The sequence below is a fragment of the Trichosurus vulpecula genome, chromosome 7, assembly GCF_011100635.1.
Source record: "Trichosurus vulpecula isolate mTriVul1 chromosome 7, mTriVul1.pri, whole genome shotgun sequence".
NCBI classification, from domain to species: domain Eukaryota; kingdom Metazoa; phylum Chordata; class Mammalia; order Diprotodontia; family Phalangeridae; genus Trichosurus; species Trichosurus vulpecula.
In genome coordinates, this window is record NC_050579.1 from 183,467,016 (window position 1) to 183,479,751 (window position 12,736).

The 12,736-nt window shown below is 40.9% G+C and overlaps 1 protein-coding gene across 2 annotated transcripts in view; it reads right to left on the bottom strand.

The window, feature by feature from the left end:
- The window catches only part of ANKRD6 (ankyrin repeat domain 6), a 94,812-nt gene that overhangs the window by 4,191 nt on the left and 77,885 nt on the right, over nucleotides 1-12,736 (bottom strand). Inside the window, exons 9-13 of one of the 2 annotated variants that reach the window (XM_036767306.1) lie at nucleotides 10,319-10,423; nucleotides 7,629-7,763; nucleotides 6,822-7,007; nucleotides 5,533-5,685; nucleotides 4,702-4,815 (exon numbers count right to left, since the gene is read on the bottom strand). In XM_036767306.1, the coding sequence (XP_036623201.1) occupies nucleotides 4,702-4,815; nucleotides 5,533-5,685; nucleotides 6,822-7,007; nucleotides 7,629-7,763; nucleotides 10,319-10,423 (693 nt within the window). The remainder of the gene's footprint in view (nucleotides 1-4,701; nucleotides 4,816-5,532; nucleotides 5,686-6,821; nucleotides 7,008-7,628; nucleotides 7,764-10,318; nucleotides 10,424-12,736) is intronic. The other variant, XM_036767307.1, reaches the window with a different exon arrangement.

Below are 12,736 nucleotides of genomic sequence, written 5' to 3' on the forward strand. Positions count from 1 at the left end.
TTCTCAAGACTGAAAACTCCATTTTCTTTGACTGTTCACTTTATATCCAATCAACACATCCGCTGGAATCTGGCTGGAGAGGCCAGAAGGGAATGGGCCAAAAAGATTGATTGGTCTAATCTGCCTATATCAGCATCTGCTTAAGAAACTGGTAGCCATAAGAAGCAGAGAGGTAGAATTAGGAGGGCAAGTCAGGTGATGCAGCGGGTAGAATGCTGGGCTTGGAGCTGGGAAGATCTGAGTTAAAAATCTGGCCTCAGACACTTAATAGCTGTATGACCGTGGGCAAGTCACCTAACCCCTATTTGCCTCAGTTCTTCATCTGTAAAATGGGGACACATCAGAGAAGGAAATGGAAAACCACTCTAGTATCTTTGCCAAGAAAACTTCATGGGTCATGAAGAGTCAGACACGACTGAACAACGAGCTAAGAAGGCCAAAGGGAACAAACATAGCCCTTCTTCTACTTGTCCGCCTGTCAGATAAACTAAAGACAACTAGAATGTCTCCTTTAACTCTTCTCTCCAGACTAAACATACTGGTTCTTTAGCTCATCTTTATAGGGCATGATCTCCATGCCCTTCATGCCCTTCACCATCCTTATTTTTTCCTCTGAATACCCTCTAGCTTTTCAATATCCTTCCTTAAATGTGGTACCCAGAACTGAAAACAATACTGTAGTTGTGGTCTGGCCAGGGCGGAGGATAGTGGGACTATTAAGTTCAGTAAGTCAGCAGTGGACGAGGCAGCAAAAAAGCGAATACAACCTTGGGATACATAAAGAGTGGCATAGGGGCAGCTAGGTGGCCCAGTGAGGAGAGCGCCGGCCCTGGAGTCAGAAAGGCCTGAGTTCAAATCCAGCCTCAGACAGTTGACACCCTTACTAGCTGTGTGACCTTGGGCAAGTCACTTAACCCCAATTGCCCTGCCTTCCCCCCTAAAAAAAAAGAGTGGCATAGCTTCCAGGAAGAGGGAGGTGACAGTTCTACAGTAACCCTTGGCTACTCTGGCTCTCCTCACCTGGATTGATCTGTCCAGTTTTAGGCGTTATAATTTTTTTTTTTTGGCAGGGCAATTGGGGTTAAGTGACTTGCCCAAGGTCACACAGCTAGTACATGTGTCAAGTGTCTGAGGCCGGATTTGAACTCAGGTCCTCCTGACTCCAGGGCCAGTGCTCTACTCACTGCGCCATCTAGCTGCCCTGGCGTTATAATTTAAGAAGGGCACTGATCAGCTAGAGAGTTTCCAGAAGAACGTACACAGGTTAGCCAAGGGTCTTGAGTTCTTTCCGGCAGAGATATGTTAGAGTGGGGAGTCCTTTTGTGTATGGCTTGGACTGGATGACTGCGAGGTGCTTTCCAGCTCTCAAATTCTGTGGTCCTATGATTCTCTAGTAATGGTCTACTCTGCTCATTAATCAGCCCAAGATTGCATTGGCTTTCTTGGCTTCCGTAGCATGTTATTGATTTATATGGAACTTCATGTATTTGTGAAGTTTTTTTTAATCCAAGTATAAGGCTCTACATTCATCCCTATTATACTTCGTCTTACTAGATTATTCCCAAGAACTTACTAGATTTGGCCATTAGTATCTTGAAAAGCAATGTAGTGCAGTGGAAAGAGGACTGGATTTGGGTCTAGAAGATCTACTATTCCATAGCTCTCCGACCTTGGGGAAGTGACTTCCTCTCTTGGTGATTCCTCATCTGTAAGATGGGGGTGTGGTTCAGACAAAATCATCTCTAGGGTTCCTTCATGGCTACCATCTTTTGATGCTATTTATAAAGAGATTTTTATGGAGGGGAGGAGGGTGCTGAGGGGCGAAATCAGAGGAGGATTCATGGATAGAAGTGGAACAATACGAAATCATTTAGAATGTGTAATAGACTAGGTCTGTATCCCAAAGAGATAAAAAAACAAAAAGAAGAAGGACTTATATGTACAAAAATATTTATAGCAACTCTTTTTATGATGGCAAAGAATTGGAAATTGAGGGTATGTCCATCAATTGGGGAATGGCTGAATAAGTTGTGGTATATTATTGTGATTTTGAATACTATTGCGCTATAAGAAATGATCAGCAGGATGCTTTCAGAAAAACCTGGAAAGACTTACATGAACTGATGCAAAGTGGAATGAGCAGAACCAGGAGAAAATGTACACAATAATTAGCAATACTGTATGATGATCAACTGTTAATAACTTAGCTATATTCTCAGCAATACAATAATCCAAGACAATTCCAAAGTATTCATAATGAAAAATGCCATCTACCTCAGGAGAAATAAGTGATGCAGTTTGAATCAAGATTGAAGCATACTTTTTTTAACTTTATTTTTTTGGTTTGTGTTTTCTTTCATAACATGACTAATATGGAAATATGTTCTGCATGATTACACATGTATAACCTGTATCAAACTGCTTTCCTTCTTAAAGAATGGGGAGGGGAGGGAGAGAGAGAATTTGATAACTAAAATTTTTTTAAAAATGAATGTTAAAAATTGTTTTTTACATGTAATTGGGGGGAAATTTAAAATATTAAATATCTCAGAAAATTTATTGTGGGTTAGATAAGCAGAGAGAGCAAGGAGTATTGGGGATCTATCAAGGTCTCAGCCCTACCTGGCAGGAACATTGGGATTGTAAAAAGGAAAAAAGTCAGGGGGAAAAGCTAGCTACAAAATCTTAATAAGAAGTGATTTGTCTAAAGATAGGTAGTATAAAACAATACAAATCTTCCAAAGTCTTTTTCAAGTCTCTTATGGCACCCCTACTCCTGACACTCTTGGCTGAAGTCCTCACCTCATATTTCACTAAAAAATTTGAAGCCATTCACTGAGAGCTCGTTATTTCCCTCCTTCTAATTTCACATCCCTCAGATATCTTCCTCCACTATCTCCTTCACCTGTTTCCCATGTAGAGATGGCCCTTCTGCTTGCCAACCCTTTCATTTTATTTCTTCCCATCTTTTGCAGCAAACTGATTCCCTCTATCTCAACTCTCTTCAATATCTCCCTATTAGCTGCTTCTTTCCTGCTGATAAACATGCCCAGGTCTACCTCATCATTAAAAAAAACTCTTACTCGATCCCACCACTTATCAACCTTTATCTTTCCACTCTTTTGTAGCTAAACCCTTTGGGAAAGCTATCTATAGTTAATAATTCCAATTCTAAACCCTCTTCTAAACCCATTGTAGTCTGGATTCTGACCTCATCCCACTGACTACTCTCTCCGAAGTCACTGGTGATATCTTAACTGACCTCTGCGCAGATCTTTACATTTTCCATCATCCTTTTCTCCTGGATACCTGCTCATTCCTAGGTTTTCTGACACTGTTCTCTCCTGGCTCTCCTCTCTACCTATCTGACCACTTCTCCTAAATCTCCTTTGCTGGATCTTTCTCTAACTCACTAACTGTGAGTATCCTCCACAGTTCTGTCCTGGGTACTCTTCTAGTCTCCCTCTTTGGTGATTTCCTTAGTCCTCATGGATTCAAAGATCATCTCTATGCAGAGGATTCTCGAATCTGTTTCTCCAGCCATAATGTTTCTCCTGAGCTTTAGTCTCATATCTCCAAATGTCTATTAGGCATCTTGAACTGGATTCCCGTAAACACCTTAAACTCAGTATGTCCAAAACAAAACTCATCATCTTTTCTCACAAATCCTCCCTGCTTCTATGCTTTTCTATTATTGTCGAGGACGCTACCATCCTCCCAGAAGCCTAAGCATACACCATTGGCTTCATTCTTGACTCCTCATTCCATACAATCCATTAAGATTTATTGTTCCTATCTTCACAACATCTCCATATGTGACTGCCACCTTGGTCTGGGCCCTCCTCACTTCAACAGCCTTGTTGGTCTCCCTACCTCAAGTCTCTGCCCACTCCACCTTCCCCCCCCTCACCTGCCAAAGTGATCTTCCTAAAGAGCAAATCTGAACATATCACCTCCCTACTTATTAAACTCCAGTGACACCTCCATTATGAATATAACATCACATCTGGCTCTTAAAGCCCTTCACAGTGCAGTCCCTTCTTACTTTCCTAATCTTCTTATACTTCACCGCCTTCCACATACTCTGTGATCCAGAAAGGCTGCTTATTGTGCTGTTCCTTGCATATAACATTCCACCTTTCACTCCAGGCCCCCCATACTCTTCCTTCTTACCTCTGCCCCCTGCCTTCCTTCAAAACTCAGTTAAATTCCCACGTTCAACAAGTGGCCATTCCTGGTCCCCTCCTCTTCCCCTCCCACTAGTGCCATCCCTGGGAGATTCCTTCTCCTTTATACTCTTACATGTACATAGTTGTTTGCATGTTGTCTCTCCCACTAGAATGGGAGTTTCTTTATGGCAGGGACCATATTTTTGGCTTTCTTTGTATCCTCAGTGTTTAGCCGGTGCCTGGCACACAATAAGTACTTAAAAAATACATCCTTGCTGACTGACCAAAGCAAAACTTCCAGATGCTTTCAATTATGAGCTCTACCTCCAATGTCTGAGGAAAGCTCAGTGCTCTCATTAAGCAAAAAGCAGAAACGATGTTAAATTCACTTCAGGATCGCAGAGAACAAATGCTATGTAATACAACAATCCTTAGGGGGTTTCAGGCCCCTAGCCTGATGTATCGCAGATGTACAAAAGTGTCAACAGGTATGTCTCTGAGTCATAAAAAGACTGACGCTCTTGGTGCCTACCTGTCGTTTCTCTCCCTCATGCTTCTCCAGCTCAGTATGTTGCTGCAGACGGTTCAGACAATCCGATCTCTCTGCTGACAGTCGCTCAGCCATCAACTTATCCAGAACTCGTAGCTAGGATTCCATGCAAAAAGAGTCCATCAGTAAGGTCACGTGATATGAAACACACATGCAGATAGACACCAGCCCACATACCCCACAAAAACTAAAATCAATCAGGGCAGACCTAGTAACAATCAGATGGGGGCCTTAAAAAGGAATTCAACATATCCTACTCACTTTGTTTTAGTCTGTTTTTGTTTTGTTTTCATGGTACTCACAAGGCAAGGGAACTTTTGTGTGTGTCCACTGCTGAAAGATATTTGGGTGTGTGTGTGTATAAATATTATAATGTGACATATTATAATACTACATATAAAATTTGAACCCCGGTCTCCTAGATCCAAGTCTACTATTCTTTTGCACAGCATTCGCTTAACATTGAACTTGAATCCTCCAGTAGGGGTAGAGATACTGACATTCCATAAGCTGAGAGGCTCAGGGACTTAATAAACATGTTGACTGAGTAATTGATTGATAAAGAATAAAGTAGGTTCTCTTGGATGAAGAATAGACATTACAGGCCCAAGAAAAATAGATCTTGTTTTAAAAAGTATTATTTTCTAAAATTTCACACAGCATATCATTTTCCTTATGAGTGTTGTCCACAAAGATGAAGTTTCTCCTCGGGGTGTGTGCAGAGGAAAAAAAAATGGATCCTTACATCCTACCCAGATTTTACTTTTTATTAGACATACCTGTCAATATCATTGACCTGATTCATTTCCTTACCTGATGTTGGGTCTTATTCTCCATCTGGCCCAGTTTTGTGTTCATCTTATCCTGCACAGTTCCAAACTCTGCTTTTATCTCCTCAACAGTTGCCTCCAGCTGATTCTCCAGTTTATTGATCAATGGTTCACAACGACATCCATTTATTGGTGCCTGGGGGAAAAATAAGTCTTGATTAATCAGAAGTATTAGCAGAAAAATCATTAACATAGATCCAATTAGCAAAACTTTATTTCTTCTTTGGCTACAACTCGAAATTCTCTGAGCTAATGGCTTCCATCTCAAAGGCCCAGACAAGTTCAAAGGCTAAAATGGAAGGCGCTTATGTGGTTCCCTTTTTATTCTGAGAGCTAAGCATGTGGGATATACATACTCAAGTCCTTCTCTAGGCATGAATGTACATGAAATCACTTTGTATTTTACTTGTACATTTGTATGTTGTTTAGGCAATTTAATTCATCAAAAGTATCTGTAGTGTCTTTTCTCAATATCAACTTTAAAGTCAGCTAACAAAAAAAAAAGACTTTCTTTCAATGTAGTGTTTACTAATGTACAAGGCATATTAAGTATTTTTGCTGTTACTGTTCTCTGTTGTGATGATAACAAAAATGAACATCTCTTTAAGGTTTGCAAAGTACCCTACAGTTATTATCTCACTGGATCTTTGCAACCACCCTGGGAAGGAGGGCCCATAGCTATCACTGTCCTCATGTTATAGATGAGGAAATTTTAAGGACTTGCCCATTACCATCCAGACAACAAGTCTTGGAGGTGGGATTCAAATCCAGGTCCCTTGCAAATCTAAACCTGGGATTCTTCACACTACACCATGTTGGTTCCATTTTATTCTCTCTGCTGCTGCTTGGGAGCCTCACCAGCTCTAGTAATTCAACAGAACATTCACCAGTGTGTTCCATTCTGTGCTAGCCCTGAAGAACTCATCTGAACACTACCTGGTGCCTTTATATCCACGATAATGCCATTTCTACAGCGCTTTAAGGTTTGCCAAGTGCATTACATACACTGAACTCATCTGATCCTCATAACAACCCTTCATTTACCTTAGTATAAAATAATTATAAATCAGTGACCTCTGCACACTCGGAGTACTTTGGCCTGACAAACAGAAGACTGACTAACACTGTAGTGAGGCCTCCTTCAGAGATATCTTACAATTCTATTCCATGGCTAAATTAGCTCCCCCTCACCACCCCTCCCTCTCCCATCCCCAATTTCATTTTACGTAGACAACCCTGTTATAATTGTTCTCAGTCAGTGACTTAAGTCACCTGCATAACTTTCCCATCCTTTCCACGGTACAAGGTATACAGCTGGTATGCTCTGAACTCATGAGGAGGGGGTGGAGAGGAGCAGCGATGCTTGTTCCTTTTTTTGGGGTGATTGTGTGAGTTCTTCTGGTGCCCAGGAATAGGTTGCTGGTCTGCTGGTGAGGTGGGGTCAGAGAATGCAGATACCTGAAAGAGAGAGTGAGATGGTATCCCTCTCAATTACCATTGTCACTCAAAAATAGATCAGCAAGAACAAGGCCAATATTTATCTGACAAGGGCAACAGACCTCAGGTCTATTCTCATTTAAAAAGATTTTGATTTTGATAACTGTATTGCAATATAATTGGTTTGTTTTGTAATGTTGTGTATTTATGCACTCAAAAACTTTATTCTGAGAACGGGTCCATAGGTTTCACTAGACTGTAAGAGGGGCTCCAAAACACAAAAAGGGTGAAGAACCCCTGGGACAGGGATAGCTAAAGGCATGCTTTGTATACTTTTTTGATGAAACAACTACATAACTTTGCTTCAAAGTTGGGTCTTCAGATTTACCACCCTCCACCCCAGACTAATGAGTGTACAGCATTTTCCACCAAACACCTTGTCTCCAAAGAACTGTGTTGGCTACAGGCATAGCCTATATGTATAGAGGGCCAGATTTGATTTCTGTACTCTTATTGCAAACCATTTTTGGCAAGGGAGCTGGACCTTCTATTCAACATGGAATGATATTCCCAGACATGTGCCTAACCACTTGACTCTCAGCTCCTTCCCTCAGAGGGAACTGCTTTTAAATCCATCACTACCTTTTGTTTCAGCTTTTTCTTTCGGTTATTCTTTGCCGGGGGCTCTGGAGATGCTGAGTAGAATTCTTCTTTGGCCTCTCCTTTCATCTGAGTGGCTTGCTCACTGCTGGGAGTGTCTGCTGCTGAGACACTTCCCTACAAGAAACAGATGGAGAAGAAAACTTGTAAAAGGTCCTTTTAGGGTCCCTGATTTTATAGATGAGAAATGAGGGGAGCCCAGGGAGGTGGAATGATTGGCTCAGGTGTGTTGGTAAGCAAAATGGGCTCTTAGCACTCAGTTCAACCAAGTGCTCTTGAAGAGTTTGGCTTTCATTTCCTTTGAGTAATTCAGTGTATTTCATTGAGTCTTACTAGGTGCTAAGCCCCAGGCCCAAACCCCTATTAGGTGCTAAGCCTATGTGGGTGTGAAGCTCCCAGGGTACTGAGGAGAGGTGCTAACTCAAGAGCCAATCATAGGAGCCTGAGTTCTGGTCGTTCAGATGACGTTTGATGACGTCTGAAACCATAAAAGAAGAGAAGACAGCCATTTGCATGGAACTCTCACTCTTGGTGGCGCGAGCTGATGCGGAGACTCTGGGCAGCTGTAGCTAAGAGCCCTCCAGCTCGTAAACCCAGATGTTGGGACTTTGTTAAACTCTGGTAACTATGTATTGGGATTTGAATTGTATTTGGTCTGTCTGTCGATGTTTGTAATTTGTTTGTATTTGCTCTGAAGTTCAGGGTGCTGGCTTTTTCCCCTGAACTAAGTGAATGGTATGTGTATGCTGAATTAAAATAAACTTGTCAACCCCTTAACATTGCTTTCCTTACTAAAGCAGACCAAAAGAACCTGTGCTTTTGCAGCATGCTGGCAGTGTGCTTGTTGTTGGGCTTGTGTTGGTCTTTCACCCCCACAACAGCTGCTAGCCAGATTGTTGAAACATCAGGTCATAAAATTAGTAAGTGACAGAGCTAGTATTCAAATCCAGGGCCTCTGACTCTACACTGTAACACACTGACTCCCTATGCGGTCCAACTTTGGTTTGTTTAAAAAAAACCCAACTGATCTGCTGTCTGTTTCTGAATCTATCAGAATCCTGTACAGTGATGATGTCTCTAGCAACAGCTGGGGTTCTTATGTATGTTCATGAACTTGATTTTAAAAAAAATATTTTGATAACTGTATTTCAATATAATTGGTTTCCTTTGCAATCCTATGTATTTTATTTTGTACATATAAAAATATCATTCTGAGAAGGGGTCCATAGGCTTCTATAGACTGACAAAGGAAATCGTTGACAAAAAAAACTGATTGAGAATCCCTGGCTTTTAGGATACCTGGAAGGGAGCACAACTTTAGGTCCTTGTAGACTGGATATTTTCTCCTTCTGTTTGGTCTGATTTTAACAGAACAAACCAATGACTGAATGTTCTTTTAATTTTTAGGTATTAAGAAAAGTGATATTCTTAGCCCTGCCCCCCATTTTAAAGTTTTTATTGATGTGTTTTGTTTTTATATTACATATATTTACAGATTACTCATACTTCATGAAAGGTCTCTTGTAACAAAGCAAATAGTTAAGTAACACTAGTAATGCAGCAGTGTATGCAACATTTCACATCTGTATAGTATTCTCCAACATCTCTCTATTAAAAATAAATACAAATCTATTTTCTCTCACCCCTACCTCCCAAACTATTGGGGAAAAAAATCAAATATAATTTCTCGTAAGAAATATATATGTAGTCAAGCAAGACAATTTTCTCTCAATGCTTTTCTAGAACTGTGGAGATCTAAGACATTTCAAACAATGTTCTAACATTTTAGTAGTGTAGTAGGATAGGGACTTTTACATTTCAACCATCACCCAACCAATTACACTCAGGCTTTTATTCAGACGGCCCACAGTTGAATGATGGAAGCCAAGAGCCTTAATAGCAAACACAGACAACGTCCCCAGTCTATGTGGGACTATCTAGAAATTATTTAGAGACATACTAAATTATACACCTTTTCTTTTTCTCCATAAACAACATTAACAGCTACCTAGGAAATGGTGGTATCTCAAGTGAACACACAAGTAGTCCCTCTGAATACAAGTACTTCACTGAAAATAGCCGAAGTGACATCTTCTGTCTAATTCCAGACTTATCAAATTTATAGGGCATCTCTAACCCCTGGGACCAAAGCTATTTGTAAATAAAACAAAACATTAATCACTTACAAATAAAATATTAATCACTTACAAATGAAATTTTAAAACCTTGCTTATAAATTAAATGAAACTTCTACAACTTTAATATTGGGAATCAAGAGAGAAGGTTTTGAAAAGGACAGAAGCAAGTGGTCATTGATATAATTGATATAATTATAAGTGCTAAAAGGCATATTCCTGGCCCTTGTGTCCCAGTCTCCCTTGGACAACTGAGAAGCTACGGGTATCCATCTTTCCTATGTCAAGGAAAGGAGAAAAAAAATGTCTTCATTTTCCTGTAAACACTTGTGATTGTAAAAGGAACAAAACATGAGGCTGCAAAGTTCAAAGGGCTGGGGTTCATGATTTGAAACTTTAGTGTAGAAAGAAAATGAAGCCAAAAGAAAGGAGGAAGACTCTGGCTCTCATCTGAACAAGAAGGGAGAGGAAGGGAAAGACTGCCAGAGGCCCATCATGGTGGCCAAGAAGGACCTAGGTGCATCCTCCGTCACACACCTTGCTCTGGGCCACCTCATCTCGTGGCACAGACTGAGCTCTCCTCTCCTCCTTGAGCCTGTCTCTCTTTTTTCGTAGGCTTCTCCCACGACTGAAGCGCAAGACCTGAGGTGAGGCAAACATATCACTATCAGAACTAATGGCTCTTGATGGGGGGTGGGGGGCGGGGCGGACAGGGGAAAAGGGGATGGCAGCAGGTGCTCTCAGCTTGAAAAAAATGTGGGTCAGACCATGTTGTATCTTCACCCAAGGTGTTTACAATTGAATGAAGCTGTTGCAATATTTAATATTAAAAAGAGCTAACATTTATATAATGCTTTAAAGTTTGCAGTGAGTTTTACATGTTATCTCATTTGATCCCCACCACAGCCTTGTGAGGTTGGGGCTATTATCCCCATTTTATGGATAAGGAAACTGAGGTTAAGCAATTTGCCCAGGGTCACCCAGCTAGTAAGCATCTGAAGCAGAATTTGAATTCAGGTCTTCCCGATTCCATGCCCAGCACACTCATCCACTATGTCATCTACCTGCCTAACAAGGACAAATGGGGTAAGTGAATGTAACTGCTATGACATATGATAGCGCTCGAAGTGATGGGAACACTGACTAGAAAAATGAGCTTCAAGCTAGGCCCAAAGAAAGGAAAGGAACAACAATCCCCATCTACCACCCAATCCAAATCCTGGTAGCTGTTGTCCACAGACCTCCAGCTCACTCCCCTTCCTTCCTCATTGAGTTTGGTACTTGGCTCACACTTTTCCTCACCTCCTCAACTCTTGCCCTTTTCTAGGGGACTTCACCATACAAACTGATTATCCCTCAAATACCCTGACCCCTCACTTCCTCAACCGTACTCGCTTCCCATGATCTAACTACTCCACTCCACCTCAACTACACACAAAGATGGTCACACCCTTAATTTTGTCATCACTTGCAAATATAGCACACCTCCATGTTCAAGAATTCCTCATTCCCTTTATCTGAACCATAATCTACTGACCTCTCACCTCTCCCTCTGCCTTCCCTTACCAAATCCTTCTCTTCATCCTCACTGTGACCTCCAATCTCATGACCCATCATTTGTCTCCCAAGCCACTTCCCTTGCATTAACCACTCTCTCCTCTTTTCCCCATCTTGACTCCTTAGTTAACCAGTTCAACTCTCTTTTCTTGTTTGCTGCTGTGATAATAATTTATTAGGTACTTACTGTGTACAAACTATTTCTAGAGTAGAATGTATTTCTAGAGCAGAATTTAGTTTGGCTGGGAAGGGAAGCTTATAGTAAGGAAATAACTTGTTTCCTTCATTTAGATCATGAGTCAAGAGTTCTCTTGAAGTGTACCTTCTGAAGTGTTTTTCTGCATCATGCCAATCCTTGTCAAATGACTTTTAGGCAAGTAAATAAAGGTCCTCCAAGACAAAAATAATCATCAGAAAGATTAACTCTTTGTAACGCGTCTAGACAGTGGAAATAACGTTGCATGGGCTGCAGATTCTCTCTGAATGGTAATGCCCACTAAATGGAATGTCATTAACCTTTTCTAGTCCCTAAGAATCAGGGAATAGTGAGCATGGGAGTTAAGAAAGAAGCATCCTTATGTTGATGGTTTATAGGTTCAACAAATGCTGGAAACCTGAGAGATCAGCTAGTTCAATACCCATCAATTTACAGATGAGACTGAGAGACCATAGGTCACATGCCCAAGGTCAGAGAACCTGGACTAGGCCCTTGATCTCCTGACTCCAGGAATTCAATACCTTCTTCATAACCTCTAGATTCATACCTTCATCATGCCTAGAACTTATTTTCAACATGTGACAGAACAGAAGAAAGCCCTCGTTGGATAATGCATACAATAAAATTATTGGTTCCAAACTTAAAGCACTAGGGGAACATGCTAAAAAGTCTTTTATACCTACTCAAAATTCCTTCATTTAGAAATGAAGGCAACATTTAGAAATTATAATGACTTGCAAAAATGAATTGTTCTTTACTATTATTCATTATCTCATATACTGTTAACTGAGGGCACAGGGACCCTTGGCTTGGGCTATTTTTTATGAAGTAGCAGAGGGAGAATGTGTGGAGAAAGGGTTTGTGCTAAATTTTACTCACACAGTTTCTGTTCCCCAAGGAATCCTCTAAGGTCCTGAGGACTGACTGTAAAAATACGGCCACACTTGGGCTATTACAGAAAAATGAAGCTATCAGGGCAACATGGGCCTGGGAATTCTGTATGGAAAATGGAGGTGGGTGCAAGACAAGACACTGTCATTGAGTGGATGTGAAGAGTTATTCACCAAAATATCAAATTACAATCAAGATCTCATAGCACTTTATAGTCTTCTTGCTTCTTTCTCATATTCTCATTTGTATTACATTTGGGTGCATGCTTAGTCACTTCTACTAGGTGGTAA